Genomic DNA, 20,323 nt, shown 5'->3' with positions numbered 1-20,323 from the left:
GGGGAGACTAGCCCACCATGTCGCTCGTGGGGACTATTAACCCTAACGTGCCGGACTCTGATCAAGCAGCCGCTAATGCCGAGGCCCGTCGTCATGAACCTGCCAACAGCATCAGTACCGACAGCACAGCTTTGGATGCTACAGAGAAGGCCCAAGAAGTAGACGATGAAGATGCCATGGAGGCAGAGGTCACTCGACTTGCGAGGAAATTGACTCGTGAATCAACTCACTACTCTCACACTGGCGCAGAGAACACCTTCCTCGATGTACAGGATGATTCAACTCTCAACCCTCACAGCCCTAACTTCAAGGCTCGTAATTGGATGAAGAATTTGCTATCAATCACATCGCGCGACCCTGAACGATATCCCGCCCGCCAAGCTGGGGTTTCCTTCCAAAATTTGAGCGTCCACGGATATGGTAGTCCCACCGATTATCAAAAGGATGTGTTCAACTCTGTTCTCCAGGTTGGAGCTCTCGTACGCATGGTTACCGGTACTGGCAAGCAAAAGATTCAGATTTTGAATGATTTTGAAGGCCTGGTGAAAAGTGGGGAGATGCTCGTTGTCCTCGGCCGTCCCGGAAGTGGTTGTTCAACTTTTTTGAAGACTCTCGCCGGGGAGATGAATGGTATTCATAAGGATGAAAACTCTAAGATGAACTATCAGGGTATCTCCGACAAACAGATGAAGAACCAATTCCGTGGTGAAGCCATCTATACAGCCGAGACCGACGTTCACTTCCCCCAGCTTACCGTGGGTGACACTCTGAAATTTGCAGCTCTAGCCCGTGCTCCTCGCAACCGTCTACCAGATGTGACTCGCGACCAGTATGCTGAGCATATGCGCGACGTCGTCATGGCTATGTTGGGTCTTAGTCACACTATCAACACTCGCGTTGGTAACGATTTTGTCCGTGGTGTTTCCGGTGGTGAGCGCAAGCGTGTCAGTATTGCGGAGGCAACCCTCTGTGGTAGCCCTATTCAATGCTGGGATAACAGTACCCGTGGTCTGGACAGCGCCAACGCTCTTGAGTTCTGCAAAACCCTGAACTTGATGTCCAAGTACACTAGCACCACCTGCGCAGTCGCCATCTACCAGGCCTCCCAGAGTGCCTATGATGTTAGTGCTCTCACCCCTGATGATCCTTGCGTTTTATTAATCAAAATCAAATTATAGGTGTTCGACAAGGTTACTGTCTTGTACGAGGGCCGACAGATTTACTTCGGTCGCACTGATGAGGCAAAGGCCTTCTTCACCACCATGGGCTTTGAATGCCCCGAGCGCCAGACTACTGCCGATTTCCTGACTTCCCTTACCAGCCCTGCGGAGCGTATTGTGAAGCCCGGATTTGAGACCGTTGTTCCCCGCACCCCCGATGAGTTCGCCGCCGCTTGGAAAAACAGCAAGGAACACCGTCAGTTGACTCAGGAGATCGAGGAATGGAATAAGGCTTATCCCCTTGGTGGAGAGTCTCTGCAGCAATTCATCAACTCTCGCCGTGCCATGCAGGACAAGAGACAGTAAGATATACATTTTAAGGTTTTTCAAGGTTCAGAGTAATGCTGACTAAAAACAGACGCACCAAGTCGCCCTACACCCTATCCGTTGCGCAGCAGGTCAATATCTGTGTCACTCGTGGCTTCCAACGCCTTAAGGGTGACGCTAGTTTAACCCTTAGTCAACTGATTGGTAACTTTATCATGGCGTTGATTATCGGTTCTGTTTTCTACAACCTACAGATGACCACTGCTAGCTTCTATTCTCGTGGAGCTCTTCTCTTCTTTGCTGTCCTGCTCAACGCCTTCTCCAGTGCTCTAGAAATTTTGACCCTCTACGCCCAACGTCCAATTGTCGAGAAACAGTCCCGCTATGCCATGTATCACCCCTTCGCTGAAGCTATCGCTTCGATGTTGTGTGACATGCCGTATAAAGGTCTCAACGCCATCACTTTTAACGTGACACTTTACTTCATGACGAATTTGCGCCGCGAACCGGGTGCTTTCTTCACTTTCCTCTTGTTCTCCTTCATTACCACGTTGACCATGTCCATGCTTTTCCGTACTATTGCCGCCTCCTCCCGCACTCTTTCTCAGGCTTTGGTGCCGGCTGCTATTTTGATTCTAGGTTTGATTATATTCACTGGTTTCACTATCCCTACTCGGAATATGCTTGGCTGGTCCCGATGGATGAACTACATCGACCCAATCGCCTACGGGTTTGAGTCACTGATGGTTAACGAGTTCCACGGCCAAAACTATCTGTGCCTGGCATCCTCTTTCATCCCCTCTGGTAGCGCCTACGAAAACTACGGCCTTGAAAACAAGATTTGCAGCACTACTGGTGCAACCCCCGGCTCTCAGTACGTTGATGGCACCGCATATCTTGCCCAAAGCTTCCAGTACTATGACGCCCACAAGTGGAGAAACTTGGGTATCATGTTCGCCTTTATGATTTTCTTGATGTTCACCTATCTCACTGCCACCGAATACATCTCCGAGTCCAAGTCCAAGGGTGAGGTTCTGCTATTCCGCCGCGGATACGCTCCCAAGCACAGCTCGTCAGATGACGAGGAACAGAGCGGCACTGTCAGCCCTGGCGAGAAGACTGATGAGTTGAGCGGCCAGGAGGTCAATGCTGCTATCCAACGCCAGACTGCTATCTTCCACTGGCAGAGTGTCTGCTACGATGTCAAGATTAAGAGCGAGGAGCGCCGTATCCTGGACCACGTTGATGGCTGGGTTAAGCCTGGTACCTGTACTGCCCTGATGGGTGTCTCCGGTGCTGGTAAGACTACTCTGCTTGACGTGCTTGCTACTCGTGTGACTATGGGTGTCGTTGGCGGTGAGATGCTGGTTGATGGCCGCCAGCGTGACCAGTCCTTCCAGCGTAAGACTGGTTACGTCCAACAGCAAGATCTGCACTTGTACACCAGCACTGTTCGCGAGGCTCTTCGTTTCAGTGCTATTCTTCGTCAGCCCGCCGATGTCCCTCGCCAAGAGAAGCTGGAATATGTTGAGGAGGTTATCAAGCTCCTCGGAATGGAATCCTATGCTGATGCCATTGTCGGTGTCCCTGGTGAAGGTCTCAACGTCGAACAGCGGAAGCGTCTCACTATCGGTGTCGAGCTTGCCGCCAAGCCCCAGCTACTTCTTTTCTTGGATGAGCCCACCTCTGGTCTTGACAGTCAAACTTCATGGTCTATCCTCGATCTCATCGATACCCTGACCAAGCACGGCCAGGCTATTCTCTGCACTATCCACCAGCCCTCTGCCATGTTGTTCCAGCGTTTCGACCGCTTGCTTTTCCTTGCTAGGGGTGGCCGAACTGTCTACTTTGGTGAAATTGGCGAAAAGTCCTCCACGCTTGCCAGCTACTTCGAGCGCAACGGTGCTCCCAAACTTCCCGTCGAGGCTAACCCTGCTGAATGGATGCTTGAAATCATTGGTGCCGCCCCTGGATCTCACTCTGATATCGACTGGCCGGCTGTCTGGCGTGATAGCCCCGAACACCAGGGAGTGCTCGATCACCTTGCCGAACTGAAAGCGACCCTCTCTCAAAAGCCTGTTGATGAGTCCGCGCATTCACCCAACGACTTCAAGGAGTTCTCCGCTCCATTCCATATTCAGCTCTATGAGTGCTTGAAACGTGTGTTCAGTCAATACTGGCGCACACCAATCTACATTTACTCCAAGTGTGCTCTCTGTATCCTGACCTCCCTCTACATTGGTTTCGCTTTCTTTCACGCCAAGAACAGTCTTCAGGGACTTCAGAATCAGATGTTTAGTATCTTCATGTTGATGACCATCTTCGGTAACTTGGTCCAACAAATCATGCCTCACTTCTGCACCCAGCGCTCCCTCTACGAAGTCCGCGAACGCCCCTCAAAGACATACTCCTGGAAGGCTTTCATGGCCTCCAACATCCTAGTCGAACTACCCTGGAACACCCTCGCTGCCTTCCTCATCTTCGTTTGCTGGTACTACCCAATCGGTCTATACCGCAACGCCGAACCAACAGACGCAGTCCACGAGCGCGGTGCCCTGATGTTCCTACTCATCTGGACCTTCCTCCTCTTCACCTCCACCTTCGCCCACATGATCATTGCCGGAATCGAACTCGCAGAAACAGGTGGTAACCTAGCCAACTTGCTCTTCTCCCTCTGCCTTATCTTCTGCGGTGTACTCGCCACTCCGGATAATATGCCTGGTTTCTGGATCTTCATGTATCGCGTCTCGCCATTCACATATCTGGTCTCGGCCATGCTTTCAACCGGTGTCTCTGGCGCCGAGATCACCTGCGAAGCCGTCGAGTACCTCAAGTTCAGTCCCCCGGACAACATGACTTGCGGCTCTTACATGGAAACTTATATCTCCGCTGCGAGTGGTTACCTCGAGAACCCGGATGCCACCACAGACTGCTCCTTCTGCTCCATGAGCTCAACAGACACTTACCTCGCCACAGTCGGCAGCTACTTCTCCGACGCGTGGCGCAACTTCGGCTTCATGTGGATTTACATTGCCTTCAACATCTTCGCTGCTGTTGGTATCTACTGGCTGGCTCGTGTGCCCAAGGGAAGTCTCAACAAGGATGATAAAAAGGGCAAGAAGGCTGATGCCAAAAAATAAGTTGATTTGAATCGCCATTTCTCCTCTATCGTTCTTCTCTCATCATATTCTTCTTATAATTCCTCTCCTCTTCTATCCTTCATATGTGTCCATGTTTCCTTCCTCTCTTTTCTCTTTATGGTTGCATATCTTACCCGGTTTTTGATCCCTTATATATCTGCTGCATGGGAGGCTCTTCTCTGTTATTATTAGATCCTGGTACATATGTGACCGTCAGAACATTCAGGTCTTAATACAAATTTCAAAATTTCAAAAGTCAACTCTTGAAGCTGCCAGTACCAAAGTAGAAATCTTGGGAGCACCTGGGCGTATAACTATCTACGTCTATTAAACAGCCCTAAAGTCGACTTAGAACCTTCCAAGGTTATAGTATAGTTTATTTCATTTAATAATTCAACCTTGGAAGTCTACAGATAGACTGAGTATGAACTTGGAATCTTGTTCAATGTTGATGAGTAATCAATCAGCTTGCCCGTTTCGACAATAACTTTCAAATCTGATCCCATCTTCGTACCATACATACAGCATGGACATACCCATAGCAGAAAATGTATTAGGTACACTCGGCGCAGTTAGTTATCAATTCAAGCCCACTAAGATACTCTCTACTAATGACTTTAAACTTCTAGGTATGTTGGTCAATACAGGTATGCTGACGTGTGATTGAATCAAATCATATACATACTCATGCACCTTCTCCTCTAGCTTTTACCCCAGATCTTCATAAATTATAGAAGGCACAACACAGATGGATTACAGGGATCCATGATGCTGCTATGGGCATCAGCAGGTGTTCCACTCGGAGTGTACAACATCGTTGAAAACTTCAATGTGGCATTGCGGATCCAGCCTCAGATACTCACGGTTCTAAGTCTGATAACCTGGGCTCAATGTCTTCACTACGGCAAGGTATTTATTCAGTGCCACTCCCCTCCCCATTTCCTTCGAACATCTTTATTGACTGGACGGTGGAACAGCGGTACTCGGTCTCAAAATGCATTGCTGTGATTGTTCCAATGATTCTGCTATTCGGTGGTGTGGAAGCAGGACTGATATTTGCGCTGAGAGCAGCCAAACGTAGGCATTTGGAATGGCCTGTTATTTTGATGGCTGTTCTCAGTGCGTGTCTTCTTGCTGGTGGTGTGTTGACGCATTACTGGGATATTTATATCCATCGTACTGTTCGTGGAATCAGCTTCTTCTTCGTTGGTATCGACGCTGCTGGAGATTTGTTCTCTCTCATATCACTTTGTGAGTTATTCGTAACATCAAGACTGGGATCATGAGTTCTGGGAGAGAGAGAGAGACTGGCTAACCTTGACCTGTCGAAGTGTTTGGACCGAGTATTGATACACTGTCTGTCCTTGGCATGGTCATCTATGGAACTGAGTTGACTCTTTGGTTGGGTATCTTTACCTGTGGTGCCATCTTCAATCTTGTCCCTTGGTTGAAGACGCGATCAAAGAAGTCTGAGACACCACAAGAACCGATCACTTTGCATCAGATGCCATCGTCAACGTCAGTATTTAGAACTATATCTGGATCTGAAGTGGCCGAGCGACGGGGCTGGCCACGCGGGGAAAGTTAGGCTTCATGAATACTGGAAATACTTGGACTCCTTCCATTAATCATCTGCGTGAAGCACTGAAGTCTATCAAGCAGTCCTATGTCATCTTTCTCACTCTAAATCTCAGTATACATGACGTCAGTTAAATCGCGAACAGAACTACAAAATCGCATTTTTTTTTACATGATGTCACGCAGTAAATGATGAGTATGGCTTCAAAATTTGCTCTGAATGATTTGATGCTTATATTGGTATCAGGTGGGTTTGAAGCCTCACTGTCTAAAATCACCAGGATATCAAGTGGCATAATGAGCAAGTATAAATGAAAGGAAGTATGGGCAACAACATGCATGTAAATCCAAAATTCAATGATCTACGCAGTAAGGCTGATTCAAATTCATGCCAGTAGTGCTTCTTCTTCAAACGCAACCACAAGGGTCATCAGTTGATGAAAAAGAAAGTCCATGAGATGGATTATGAAGTGCCAAAAATTATTGCCGCTCTCACGAGGCACCTGGTAATCAAGTGTAGTAAGCTGCATCCATGAGCACAACTTACACGACATAGGTACGTGACCCATCTGAATATGAAAGAAAAAGAAAGAGAAAGAGGAAATGAATTGGGAAGATTAGTTCTTAAATGCCCTCTACTTGAAAACTACGCTAACGAGGCCGCTAGTACAGAATAGGTCAATGGTGTAAGTCACATGCCGATAGGGACGACAATGACGAGAGAGCTTCGATTGTTATGGATTCACTATGGTTTCCGAGGATAAGATAGTTGGTCTTTCTACTTCTCTTCTCTTTTTCTCTATTTTTCATCTCCGGGGGAGTTAATAGCATGACGAGAACTCTGAGGTTGCTAATGCTGATCATCCACTCTTGATAGTATAGAAGGTTACTTGTAGGTGGAAACAACGTATGTTGAAGGACTAGATAGACCTCTTCATATCAATATTGATTGATGACTCCGAAATAGCTTCTCAGTACTCTACGGTAATTTCTACCTACTTAGGTAGGTCCCTCTGCTCATTGCTGTCTACAACCCGAGCTAGTTTCCTCCAGCTGCTGCTACAACTACTTAGTATGATAGTCTACAGTTCTATTACTACATTATCGTTATCGTTAACATCTCGAGGTGCCTTCGATCCCGTGACATGAGTAGTCAGTCATCACTAGCGTGCTTTCAATTTGGGGACCTATAACTGCCGTCTCCTTCCACGTCCTGATATATTTTTTCTTTCTTCTTCAAACATCCTTATGCAAGGGTTTTACGTATACCAGTGAGGAATATTCCGAGGTTATGTATTGCTGATTGAAAATTATCGATCAACAGTTACTCCTTGCTGCCTTCGCGGGCGGCCAGGGAATCTTTGAACCCAAAAGTTTACTTCTTTAGTATTCATCTCCTTTTTTCATTGCTTGACGACCCTTGTGGTCGCGGGTAGAGAAGAGAGGTTGCTGCATAGGTGCAGATGTGATGCTTTTGATATAACCACTATGAACCACATAACTTCTGTCTGCTTTTTCATTACTTCTTGCTAATGTATATCATTGTCTCTAGAGAACTTCTTAAGAGCGTGGAGTACTCATATTTACTACCCATGTGTTGTGTGTTATTGTTGACAAAGTCATGATGTATAACGTCAGCCCTAAATGTGAATATTGACCGTGAACTTTTTGAATATCTCCAATGTTCTTTGTATGTATTCTGTGTATGTATGAACTATGATGAAAACAGCTCCCTTATTGAGAATTTTGGACTGCAAAATACATCCAAAACTAAACATGGATGGTTTATAATATCAAATGCCTAGATTACAGAATCTACCACGTAAAAGCCTCCTCCACAAAATCAACAACAGCCCCCTTCCCAATCCGATCCCTTGCCGCAGCACGAACCTCATCAGCAAAAGCCCCAGGTCCACAAACAGAAACAATAGTCGCCCCGACTCGCTGCGGTATAATTTCATCGAGCACAACATCAGGTCGACACCGACCAGAGAACATCTGTACCGATCGTGAAGGAGACATGATATCTGCTGCCCGGCGTGGCTTTGAGACAAATAACTTTACCGTTAAGATCTCCCGCCGTCCTGGTAGACGGAGGATCTGGTCCATCCATTGACTTACCCATGCGAGGTGGTCTGTTGAGCGGACGGACCAGATCAGGTAAACACAGCGGGTGGCAGCTGTGTTTGCTGCTGCGCGGAGGATGAGATCGCGTGTAAACATGAGGTGGTGGGTTATTCCTGCGCCGGCTGAGAAGAGTACTACTGTTCCGTAGCTGGGGACGTTGGCTGGGTTCGAGCCATACGGTCCTTCTATGAAGCCTGGGACGTATAGTGTGCGATGAGGCTTTCCGTTCGCTAAGTCGTAGAGGCGGCGAGTCATTCCCTGACGTGCACCGATGATGAGAGAGACTTTGGTTGCCTTGTATCGGCTATCAAGGTAGAGTTCTAGTCCACTGGTTTGCTTCTCTAGGGCTGATGGACTCATTGACGGAGTAATCGGTTTGCATGAGTCGTTTCTGATTGGTTCCGTCCAGGCGACGGAGAAAGGGTGCGACATCCACCACGATATTGAAGGGATGTAGGCATAAACGTGACCGCCTGGTTTTATATCCACATGTTTTGGAAGTTCGAATGTGACACGGCATGCTTCTCCTGGTAGAGCTTGCACGGTCATTCGGGTGCTGCCATGTTTTGTGGAAAGGTTCAAGTAGACTATGCGGAGTAGTCGTGTGCTCCGCTCAAGCAACCAGATTATGGCGATAGCATCGGCCCATGGTCTCTGAGGCAGAGAATCTAGGCGCAGGTGGAGATACACTCCGATGAAAGCGAGTAGAGCGGCGAGTTGGTGGAGATGGAGGAATGTCTCGTAGAAGGCATGGCGGATTGGAGACGGAGAGTGGAGGACTAGGAATACCATTGCGACGGTGCCGACAAAACCCCATGCGAAGAATGGCGTGTCGGTCATACGGGTGAACATGTCAGACACATTCTGCTCTGCACTCGCGTTGACTGCCCAGGCGACAGTGTGAGTGACAGCTTCGAGAACCACGATGCGGCCCAACCAGCGATGCATGAGATTGTAGGTATCGAAGCTGATATGAAGTATCGAAATAAGAGGGTTGTTCCGGGCTGCGAGGAGAAACAGTGGGACCATGTTCAGGACGGCCAGCGTTCCTGAGCGCCCACGGAGCTCTGCTATCAAAGCTGCTTTTTCGTTGACTCGATAGTCCAGGTATAAGCAGTAAGTCACCTGACTGGTGAGGTACAGAGTGATCAACACACTTTGAAGCCGAGATGGTAATGTGCCAATTCCGACGGCGGAAGAAATTTGGATTTCCCGGTTATGTCTCCTTGATCCAAGAGGAGCATAGAGCAAGTGCTTTTTGAGATTAGGCAACCATTTTGAGTCTTCCTTGCTCCAAAATGTCTGTTCTCGTTTGCTGGAAGAGTGCGAGGTGATGTTTCGGAGATGGGCATGGGATATCTGCGCAATCCGTCCACAGAAGAGGACTAGTGCCAGTATCACGACCGATGAGTAAATGATTCGGGTGATTATTACATCGCGAGGAACATCAACGCCTGCCAGACCCCTTGAATATTCAAAGATGTATGTTGCATTGATACCGTAGCCTCGCGCTGCGATATTTGGAGTGTGTGTAGCCATTATAATTCCCCAGAACTTGCCAAGGGCTGTTATTATGAGGAAAACACGAATTGAAGACCTGCTTCAAATCTAGAGCTCATGAATATGGTGATGAGAGGCAAAGAGAAGGTAGGAGAGAGTTGAATTGGAAAATACAAAGAATGAAGAGAAAGAAATTGAATGAGAGGGTGCAGATGGGAGTGGAAGTGGAAGTCAATGTTGGCCAAATTGGTTGTTTGCTTAAAAATGGCTCATTGTATCTGCCTGTTTCTTCAGTGAATGACGTTGCGGATGAAAAGATGTAAATGATGAGGATTCAAGAGATTGATCTCTAGGAATCTAGTAGATTTTGGCTGATCGTCAGAGACGGATTTTTGGCTGTGCTTTGCGCTATGAAGGCATCGTCTAGGGCTTTGGAATGTAGCAAGGGAGGACCAAAAGCACTTTTCCAACACTTTTTACCACGAGGGTCAATTGAAGATAAAAAAGTTCAGAAGGAGTTGAATATGAAGATAGAATTGATCCAGCAATCAAAATTTCAAAAAAAAAAAAAAAATAGGAATATTGACGAAATGGTAGAAGAGTGAAGAGCCTCTGAGTAGGCGATCAACCAACAACAACAGAAACAAGACTTCCCAGGTGGCAAAGGGATTGGCAAAAACTCATTCTTCAAGGAACAAGGTTCATTAAAAAGAATCATAAAGACCGGATTTAAAGAAGACTCGACCTATTGGAAACTGTTGTTGCGGAGTAGTGGTGTGGTGGATTTAAGCGCCGGACTCATAAAATTCATGCATATTGGCGTCACGCCGAGACTGTGTCACCGTTGGCATTTCATATTGAAGATCAAGCTTAAAGCTTGGATCATTGGTTCTAACATATTGCCTTTGTTGTTTCAGTTTTATGGGGCAGTATGAGGTGTATACTAGAAGCCATCTGAGACTTCCAAGGCTGTAAATGGCATGATATCAATATACAGGAGGTTTCAGAACATTGGAGTCATGCCATCTATTGCGTTGTCAAATGTGTTCATTCATCTCAGCGAAATACCTTGCAATGAACGTGTCCAATATGAGGAGGGTCAGAAAATAGGTTGGATCAAGCGTCAGAGTATCATTCGCTGTCCCAGTCTTTTGAACCAACTTGGCTCGATCTCCTTATTTTCCTAATCAAAGACCTATCGCAACTTTGAGAGGTCCTTGTGTGTGGATTCATTAACAGGTCGCTGTTGTAGGTAAAAATCTGGACATCGTTCAGCACTTTGAAACGCTAAATGGGGACATAGTTCCACTGCTTATCCCAATCGCAACTTTGAAGTCTATGAGAAGAGTTAAGTCATGGTAACCTGATACCCTCGACTACCATGTGGTTTACCCATATGTTTATACATGAGGATGGTTCAGAGGAATGACGTAGACGTAGAGACGGGGACTTACCCTTACCTCGGTCGGCAATTCCCGAATGCAGTAATTCTCAATAGCCGATGATACCCCGAGTGGGGGTTCTGTACACCGACGAATTTTGCAATTGAAAGCAATCATAATGAAGATGGGGGTTTCCTTTAAGTTGTACATATGAAGAGGAAGTAAGGAGGTCACCGAGTCAAGAAAATGGCTTTTTTCATCTACAGTTTGACGAGTATTGTAGAAGCGACCTCGTTCAACTCGGCATCTGTATACGCCCGCGGGGAGTATGTTTTCTCCACTCTATAGAGCCATGGGGGGTAATGGGGGCAACTTGTTCCGCAATTTTTAGTCGAGGCCAGAGACTTTCTCTTCTTCTTCTTCTTCTTCTTTCTTCTCTAACCAATTCTCCTTCTCTCATCTGACATCTACCTACTCTCTCCTTGCAACTATAACTGTACAGGTAAGAACTTGTTTTGGTGATCTTATACACAAATCTTATCACGCCATAGATCTCAACATGTCTTCTCAAGCTGCACTCCTCATTGGAGAAGTCAAACACGCGCGCAAAGAGTGGGAGGAACTTTCCTCACTCCTGACCCTCAAGGTGCGTAGAATCCGCTAGCCCAATCTGATCAGGACTAACCGATACAATAGGAATTCCCTAGTGGCACCCGGGAGGAGTTCATTCAGAACTGCAAATCAGGCCAGTATGATGATGTCGTGGTGATCTACCGCTCCAATGCATTCAACAAGGTACGTGTCTTCTCTAGATCGATTGCGCGGATAATAAGAGCTGACAATGTGTGGTATACTGTAGCTCACCGGCAACTTTGACGCTGAGTTAATTTCTGTCCTGCCGCAATCGCTTCGTTATATCTGTCACAATGGTGCTGGGTATGACAATATCGATGTTTCCGCCTGTTCGGAGAGGAAGATCTCTGTGTCTAGCACTCCCATTGCCGTCAACAATGCCACTGCTGATGTGGGCATTTTCTTGATGATCGGTGCATTGCGCCAGGCTTATGTGCCTCAAACTGCGCTTCGAGAGGGTGAGTCTTGCTTCTTGTAATCAAACATTCAAAGAATCAGTTTCTGACTTGGATATCTTACAGGAAAATGGCTTGGACAGAGTACACTAGGCCATGACCCCCGGGGCAAGATCCTCGGAATTCTCGGCATGGGAGGTATCGGAAGAGTAAGCAGCAATAAATATCTCTCACCACCTAATAGTACTAATTGTAATATCAGGAAATGGCTGCCCGCGCAAAAGCATTTGGCATGAAGATTCAATACCACAATCGATCGCGACTACCGACAGAGCTGGAAGGTGGAGCGACATATGTCTCGTTCGACGAACTCCTGGCCAGCTCCGATGTCTTCAGTCTTAACCTGGCCCTGAATGCATCAACACGGCATATCATTGGTGCGAGTGAGTTTGGCAAGATGAAGGATGGAGTGGTGATTGTCAACACTGCGCGCGGAGCATTGATTGATGAGAAGGCACTTGTTGCTGCAATTGATTCTGGGAAGGTATGTGCAATTGACTTGCTTTTTGTTTTAGATGGGGGGGCTGAGCTGACTTTTGTTTGTTAGGTTCGCTCTGCTGGTCTGGATGTATATGAGAAGGAGCCCGAAATCGAGCCTGGGCTTGTCAATAACCCTCGGGTCATGCTGTTGCCGCATATTGGTACCATGACTTTTGAGACTCAGAAGGAAATGGAGATTCTGGTGTTGGATAATTTGAAGTCTGCTGTTCAGAAAGATGAATTGCTTACGCAGGTGCCGGAGCAAAAGCGATAGATAGTGACATTTGTTTGAAACTTAGAAGAGATGCGCTTTGAATTACTTGTCATCTCAATCCCAGTCTCGGTGAAATAATTCATCCTACAGGTGGACTGACATCTTACTAATCATATCCTTCTAGACCAGTGTAAGAAGATCGGCCAAAACTAGTACTAACAAGCTCGAATAATCACATAAAGCTAAATTATAGTCGATAAAGAGTAAGATATACAACGATTGGAAAATCCCAAACAGACGCAAGCAAGATAACAGGCGAGGGGTATCATTCGGCGAAACTCAGTCGATCATATACTTAAGCATTCTTGGATTGCGCTGCACTATTTTCTGAGCTCGCATTTGGATGAGAGGCATCATGTATCACATTGGAATCCGCATAGGGATTCTGCACTACGAAATCGGCAGCGTTGTATTGATAGGGCTGGGCGTTGCTTGGCGGTGGATTACTTCTGCCACCAGACATCACAGCTGATGGAGACGAAATATTGGCCTCGGGAGCTGTCTGTGGGGCCAGAGGGGCAGGTACCGCACCGGATGCAACAGGTCTGAAAGGAGACTGACTGGTGACATTGGATGTAGGATTTGAGGCGCGGGCTTTGCGGGCTTTGAGCATAGCACGCTGCTGCTGGGAAAGTGCCACAGAGATAGTATCGTTGGTATCGATTAAGGTGAGAAGGGTCTCTTCGTCTGGGGACGGATCCTGAGCGTGAATGTAAGACTGGAGGAGTCGCGAAGACGTCTGACAGCGCTCCATGAACTCCTTGACCAATTCGTTCACCTCCAGTTCCGCAAGCGGAGTCATCTCAACAAACTGAGTGAGTAGTTTTGCTGAGTTCTTTGCTTCTTCCACCCGAGCTGACAGCTCTCCGGGACCGGGGAGTGATGGTGGGCCATGAGAAACTGTGGGATTGGCATACATTCGCGGAGGCAGTTGCTACAAGAAGCGTAAGTATTCGGAGTCCATCAAGCATGGAGTCGACCTACAGGCGCAACATTGGGTCTGTTCCTCTCCTTTACTTTCTGGTTCGCCCACATCTTCAAGAGAAGTTCAAGGTCTTCGTCGTAGGGCCGGTTGGCCTCCATATTATCTAGGTATTCACGTAGATATTGCTTCAGGTGCCAGTCTCGTCCCTGGGTTAAGACACTCTCAACCGCCGTAACAAATTTGTTATCCATGTTGCGCGTGAAAGTGTGTCCCGGGTTGTCGGAGAGGATGCGCATGAGCATGACCGCATTGTACTGGACATTGTTTGGGATCGATGGTGTGGAGAGGTATTTGCGAATGCGACGGGCTGCCTCTTTCGCAGCTGCGGGACTCGACTCGGCGACTTCAACGATGCTGGGGAGGTGAACGAATTCGTTACCTTGCTGTATCAGGAATGGTCAGAGCGATACGTTTGCGCTCTGCGCGTGACACCACGTACTGTGCTGTTCTCACAGAAGGTAATCTGTGGAGAGAACTATTAGTATTAATGCGATCAAGTTCTGACGAAGACCAAATTTGTGCCAAAATTTACAATCTCACGAATTATGATGGCTTCTGGTAAGTCGTCGTCGACAGGTTCGTGGGGGTGTTCGCTAGAGGCTGCAGGGAGTCAGACCGACAGAACGCCAAACCTGCGGGGTTCAGAGACTCACTCGCAGCAACCCGACTCCAGGTTTCCTTTTTGAGAAGACGCTTCATTTGGAAATCAAAAATGCTAGAATTAAGGAGTATCAAAAAAAATAACGAAGAGATGAGATGGAAGGTTTATAGTGCGAGGGGTCCAAGACTAAAAGTAGTCTCGCGTCTTAGTGGAGGTCATGCTTCGTCTTCCAAATCTATTTAGAAAAGGATCTGATCTGCCGAGATCTACATAAATACACCCTAGATGACGAGTACAGAGAAAGAGATAATAAAAAAAAAAAAGTGCCACCTGGATATACTCAGTATTGTCCACTCTTCTCAAATTCATGTGGCTGAGCTGCCAAGCCTGCGTATACTCACCAGGCAACACTCAATCCATCCTATAACCGGCTCCCGACTTCATCTGCCATGTCTCCCAACGTCGCAAACTGCCAATCATAAATAGGCCCGTCCAAATTGCCCATGGTCGCGCCAGGCCTCTCAATCCACACCGAATGAATTCCAGCTGCACGCGCCGGTCGATGGTCATGGAACTGACTCTGTGCAGTCTGTAGAATCTGGTTCGGTTCGACACCGAATTCTTCTTGCACCGCCTTTTTCATGTAAGCAAAGTTGCGCGGGTCCGGCTTGTAGGAGCCGATGTCTTGCGCCGTAATGATCAAGTCGAAGGGGAACCCTTGCAGGCTACCGGCGTTGGATTTGGCAAAAGAGGCGCGGTCAACATTTGATAGGACAACGAGTTTGTAGGTCTTTGATAGACGCTGTAGGGCTTCAACTGTATCTGGGAATGCGGGCCAACTGCCTACTGACTCGCCGAATTGCTTGCTTTCTTCCGAGCTGGGTGCTGACACGCCTAGTCTTTGCGCCAGTTGAGGATGGACTGTAGCCAGGAGTTCTGAGTAGGGCATGGCTGGCGTCCGTGCTTGCTGTTTGCTTTCTAGCTCTTGGAAGATGGTCAGCAGGTGCTTTCGTGAGAATTGCGTTTCGCTCTTATGTAGGATTGGTGCAAGGGCCTCGATGATCCCGCCCTCCCAATCGATGAGGGTGCCATAGACGTCAAAGCAAAGTAGACGGTAGTCTGAGAGTTGAAACATGTTGCATGTGTTACCTAGAAACAGTAAAATAGACGGAGGTTCAACTTTATATACCCCGCACTCATAAAAACCTATCATTTGGGACTAACTGCTCTTAGACCCCGAAAAACCCATTTGCGAAGATGCCTTAGATAATGGAATCTTGAACTAAATCGCTACATTACTACTATTGAAAGGTTGAATCATGAAACGTGATATTATTTCAGCGAGTCGCACCATCATTCTCACCTTGCAGATATCAAGGTCAACAGAAGCACCATCTCAAACAAGATCAGCCAAAGCCACGGGAGAAGAACCACGTTCATGATTCAACCAATACAGATAATCTTATGAAAAAAAACATCTTTAAGATCCACGAGAGCCGCGCTGTTTAAACTTTTTATTTGGTTCTCCTCCGAGAGTTGGTGACCTTAAAAATCTTGTATGATCCGGTGTATCATTTCCGTTCCAACATACAGAAGCGCAAGAACTCCGGCCAACCCGTTCACTTTCCTTTTCCTTGACCACACATCATTCTCTTCCCCAATGCATTTATGCCTGGATGGCACGACGGAGTTGAGCACCGCGCTGGCGAGAGCTAAGACGGACGACGGCGGTCTCGGGGGCCTTCTTGACCTCCTCGTTGGCCTCAGTAAGGATGAGCTCAATGTGGCAGGGGTTGGTCATGTAGGGGTTGATCTATGTAGATTATTAGCACCTGGAGTTTCTGTTCGGTTAATAGAGAAGACATACACGACCGTGGGCACGGTAAGTGCGGCGGCGGCCCTTGGGAGCCTGGTTAACCTGGATGCGCTTGACAATCAGGTTGCCGGTGTCGAGACCCTTGGTATCGGCGTTGGCCTCAGCGTTCTTCAGGAGGTCGATGAGGAACTCGGCAGACTTAACGGGCCAGCGGGCCTTGGAGACACCAAACTGCTTGCCTATGCAATCAATTGTGTTAGCCGGTGCTCATTTGTGCCAAGTCCCACACTAAATTTTCTTGCGGCAACGGTGGTCCATCCTCAAATCACACGGCAAATCTCCATTCCCCAGTCAGGTATTCTATCTCCTGGGAATCCGGAATTGTCGTAGATCTCATCATTTTCTCCCTTGTGTCGATTTCCCCTGGTCTCCCTTCCCTTCTTGACCGACACCATTGCCACATTCCAATCCAGCAGAGTATAGAAGGAAAAAAAAAAAATCAATTCAAGGCACTCACCCTGTGCAGTGCGACCGGTAGAACCGGCGTACCGGCGCATGGGGATAGCCATGGTCTTCTTGGTGACGTTGTCGAGGTAGGACAGAGCCTTGGTCAACTTCATGCCGTTGATGGCCTGAGCGGTCTCACGGGTGTTCTTGAAGCTGACACGGAGGTAAGAGCCCCGAGCGCGAGCGCTCTTCTCGTTGGGGATCTCCTGGGCGGCGTAACGGACCTGTAGATATAGACGTACTCGTCAGTAATCATAGTTGAATTTTGAGGTTGATGTTGAGGTCGATATGAGATGATCGAATACGGCCGATATCCGATCGGGAAAGCGAAATTGGGCAGGGTATGGACTCGAGATCATTGTTTTTGACGAGCTTGAGATTTGGAATATGTAGGACTCACCATCTTGAAGGAGTTGGTGAGGGGAAGTTGATGGTCCTCTGTGTCGGGATGATGTTGTCGCTCTTCGTCTTCGGCCGCTAACAATCGAATACACCAGGTCTGGTGCGGTTTTTTTCGCTCTTGGCGCGCGGGCCCTAAGCGAGCCCTAAAGCTAGCCTCTTTTGGATATCGATTATGTCAGCAGAATCCATTTCTAACCCACCAATGATATCTAAGATCCACTTTTTACTTGAGCCTACGGAGTACATAGTTAACTACTCCGTAAAATATTTAGTTACTGCATGTTTATTTAACTATACTGAGTACTCTGCAGTTTAGGAGAAATAGTCATACTTGGTAAAACAACTTAAATGGTCTTCAATTTTGCTAGTATTATCCCAACAACCGATACTTATAAATCGCCACCTACATCAATGCGGTCGAGCTGAGTGGCTGTGCTAATCCCTTATCGAGTCGGGGTAGATTAAAAGACTACTATTTACATGAAGTGAACTTGTTAATAAAAGTAAAGTAAGTGAATATTTACTTATAAATGGAAGACTATAGTATATTTAATATAGTTGCTCGATTAGAAACGTGGAAAGAAGGATAGATGTGCAGATTGAAGGCTTAAAATCGATATCTTACATCTTACATCTTAAGTGGGGCGGACTGAATTTGCTACCCCTGCAGTCTACATAGTACTTCTCACCGGTCGCCTCCTTGCATCTAGTTTAATCCTCATTCCTGTACTCCGTATAGCCATTTAAATATTAAATATTCGCAAGTATGGAGGACCACATTCGTCACAGTCTCTCTAACCATCCCATTGCTTTGCAGACTTTGCATAGCAGCCCCAATCTCCACTCATCCCCCCTTCCCCATAGAATGTCATCACGACCTTTCAACGAGGGCACCTCCACTGCCCTGGAGCCTGACCAGCTTGTGACCCACCGTCACGACAGTGGTGATGTTGATGCTGAAGGCCAGTCTCCGCCTCAATACACTCCCGAGACCGACCCGTACAAGTTGGCCTCGAAATTGAAGACTGAGGAGGAACTTCGTCAGATCAAGGCCAATACTTCGCGAAAGCGCAATGCTACAAAGCAAGACGCGACACCAACATTGCTGGACAAGGGAAAGCAAGCGCTTGTCACGCGCAAACTGCGAAGCTTCTACGAAGACCAGAACGAGAATATTGAGCGCATGTTGAAGCCTGTCGAAGAGCATGTCCGGGACGCAAAGGAGTTGAACGAGGAGAACAGTATCAAGTACAAGATCGCCGTGTGGGCCAGTTTCGCTGCCAATATTATCCTTTGTGCTGTGCAAATCTACGGCGCTGTCTCGTCTGGTTCTCTGTCGCTGTTCACTACTATGGCTGACGCTATCTTCGACCCTCTGTCAAACATCACTCTGCTTTTATCTAACAAGGCTGTCAACCGTGTCGATCCTCGCAAGTTCCCTGCTGGCAAGGCTCGTATCGAGACCGCTGGTAACATCACCTTCTGCTGCTTGATGACCGCAGTCTCATTCATTATCATCGCTTTCTCTATTCGTGAGCTCATTGAAGGCTCTACCACACTGACTGCTTCTTTCCATTTGCCCTCCATCATTGCCGTCTCCGTCGCCTTTTTCACCAAGCTCGCTCTTTTCTTCTACTGCTTCGCACTGCGCAATCAGGTCTCTCAGATTCGTATTTTGTGGGAAGATCACCGCAACGACTTGATCATCAACGGCGTTGGTGCTATGACTTCTGTCCTGGGTAGCTGGGTTCGCTGGTGGATTGATCCGATGGGTGCTATTATTCTGTCGATTCTTATCAGTGTTTTGTGGCTGCACTCTGCATATGGCGAGTTCCAGCTCCTGATTGGTGTGACCGCGGACGCCAAGATGCAGCAGCTCATCACTTATATCTGTATGTTGCCCTGGCCTTTTGGTTCTTTGATCATGTTGCTAATAATCTACTCAGCTATGACGCACTCTCCACTTATCAAGGCCATCGACACTGTCCGGGCCTATACATCTGGCCCCCGTCTCCTCGTTGAGGTGGACATTGTTATGGACCCCAACGACTCTCTTCGCGCCACCCATGACGTTGCCGAGGAGTTGCAGTTCAAGTTGGAGTCCCTTCCAGACGTGGAGCGTGCTTATGTGCACGTCGACTACGAGACAACTCATAAGCCAGAGCATTTCTTGAAAAAGGAGCTGTAAGATATTATTGAGCTCTCGGTCACTTTTTCAGCGTTTATAGTCCATATGCATTTTTAGCGCCATTTGAATCCATGCGGAAAATCCAAAAAAAAATATATATATATATATATCAGTCTAGCTTTGTTTTTAAGAATTAATAGACCAGAAATACCATTTTACCTCCAGTCTTCCTATCATCGATGGGATATGAAAAAGCAAATATTTTTCAGGTCCTTCCCCCAAGACTGAGAATCGTATATTACTTGGAATGAACTCTACCCAATTTATCAAAATCAACTACGGATTCTAGAATGGGACCAACTGCCCAGAGTGTGGCTCTACCATAGCAAATTTCCTTCCCCTAGATACATGTCAGGGATCTAGCTAGATCGTCAACTCGAGTAATGACCGCTTCTCAAGAGCAATGTTAATCCCTGATGCCTCTTTCAGCTGTTTTTCTTTTTCAGTCGTGATGCTTTGCTCAATCAGATTCAAGAAAAAAAAGGTAGTTTCTATGATGGCATAATTAGTAGCGAATCATAGCCTGCTGCTGAGCACTCGCATCGTATCCGACGCAGTTGATTAAAGACATGAACTTTCCTGTGTGAAATATACTCAGCCCAGAGTTGGTATGTATGAACCTCTAAGGTTGGAGCATATCCAGGGAGAGAAGACTAGGAACCTGGGAAGATGCAGTCTCAAGGTTGCCTTGTGTAATATGAAACCATGAAAGTATGAACTTCAGCGAGGGCCATGCCAAAGTCCACGGATCAAAGCTACCTAGGTACT

General features: G+C 47.3%; 8 protein-coding genes across 8 annotated transcripts; 4 read left to right on the top strand and 4 right to left on the bottom strand.

Moving 5' to 3' along the window:
* Positions 1–17: 17 nt before the first annotated feature.
* N7495_002305 (pleiotropic drug resistance family ABC transporter) lies at positions 18–4,627 on the top strand (the record flags this gene model as incomplete). Its single annotated transcript, XM_057204974.1, has 3 exons — positions 18–1,121; positions 1,179–1,522; positions 1,579–4,627. The coding sequence occupies 3 exons, from the start codon at positions 18–20 to the stop codon at positions 4,625–4,627; spliced, it is 4,497 nt and encodes a 1,498-aa protein (XP_057065581.1).
* Positions 4,628–5,153: 526 nt separating this feature from the next.
* N7495_002304 (uncharacterized protein) lies at positions 5,154–6,215 on the top strand (the record flags this gene model as incomplete). The annotated part of the gene is made up of 4 exons (XM_057204973.1): positions 5,154–5,256; positions 5,376–5,536; positions 5,605–5,878; positions 5,959–6,215. 4 exons carry the CDS (start codon positions 5,154–5,156, stop codon positions 6,213–6,215), a joined length of 795 nt encoding a protein of 264 aa, XP_057065580.1.
* A 1,805-nt stretch (positions 6,216–8,020) lies between these two features.
* Positions 8,021–9,871, bottom strand: N7495_002303 (ferric reductase family protein; the record flags this gene model as incomplete). The annotated part of the gene is made up of 1 exon (XM_057204972.1): positions 8,021–9,871. The coding sequence occupies one exon, from the start codon at positions 9,869–9,871 to the stop codon at positions 8,021–8,023; it is 1,851 nt and encodes a 616-aa protein (XP_057065579.1).
* Positions 9,872–11,773: 1,902 nt separating this feature from the next.
* Positions 11,774–13,056, top strand: N7495_002302 (D-mandelate dehydrogenase-like dehydrogenase; the record flags this gene model as incomplete). Its single annotated transcript, XM_057204971.1, has 6 exons — positions 11,774–11,860; positions 11,911–12,009; positions 12,074–12,305; positions 12,369–12,451; positions 12,505–12,786; positions 12,850–13,056. 6 exons carry the CDS (start codon positions 11,774–11,776, stop codon positions 13,054–13,056), a joined length of 990 nt encoding a protein of 329 aa, XP_057065578.1.
* A 295-nt stretch (positions 13,057–13,351) lies between these two features.
* Positions 13,352–14,740, bottom strand: N7495_002301 (VHS and GAT domain-containing protein; the record flags this gene model as incomplete). The annotated part of the gene is made up of 5 exons (XM_057204970.1): positions 13,352–13,990; positions 14,041–14,424; positions 14,481–14,504; positions 14,574–14,641; positions 14,695–14,740. The coding sequence occupies 5 exons, from the start codon at positions 14,738–14,740 to the stop codon at positions 13,352–13,354; spliced, it is 1,161 nt and encodes a 386-aa protein (XP_057065577.1).
* A 323-nt stretch (positions 14,741–15,063) lies between these two features.
* On the bottom strand, positions 15,064–15,777 carry N7495_002300 (putative haloalkanoic acid dehalogenase; the record flags this gene model as incomplete). The annotated part of the gene is made up of 1 exon (XM_057204969.1): positions 15,064–15,777. The coding sequence occupies one exon, from the start codon at positions 15,775–15,777 to the stop codon at positions 15,064–15,066; it is 714 nt and encodes a 237-aa protein (XP_057065576.1).
* A 531-nt stretch (positions 15,778–16,308) lies between these two features.
* rpl17 (60S ribosomal protein uL22) lies at positions 16,309–17,368 on the bottom strand (the record flags this gene model as incomplete). The annotated part of the gene is made up of 4 exons (XM_057204968.1): positions 16,309–16,455; positions 16,510–16,697; positions 16,976–17,189; positions 17,366–17,368. 4 exons carry the CDS (start codon positions 17,366–17,368, stop codon positions 16,309–16,311), a joined length of 552 nt encoding a protein of 183 aa, XP_057065575.1.
* Positions 17,369–18,133: 765 nt separating this feature from the next.
* N7495_002298 (cation diffusion facilitator family transporter) lies at positions 18,134–19,555 on the top strand (the record flags this gene model as incomplete). The annotated part of the gene is made up of 1 exon (XM_057204967.1): positions 18,134–19,555. The coding sequence occupies one exon, from the start codon at positions 18,134–18,136 to the stop codon at positions 19,553–19,555; it is 1,422 nt and encodes a 473-aa protein (XP_057065574.1).
* Between the last annotated feature and the right edge of the window lie 768 nt (positions 19,556–20,323).

Source organism: Penicillium taxi, assembly GCF_028828555.1.
Source record: "Penicillium taxi strain IBT 34144 chromosome Unknown utg000002l_segment0_segment0, whole genome shotgun sequence".
In the NCBI taxonomy this organism is placed as follows: Eukaryota; Fungi; Ascomycota; class Eurotiomycetes; order Eurotiales; family Aspergillaceae; genus Penicillium; species Penicillium taxi.
This window is presented reverse-complemented; position numbering and strand designations above follow the sequence as displayed.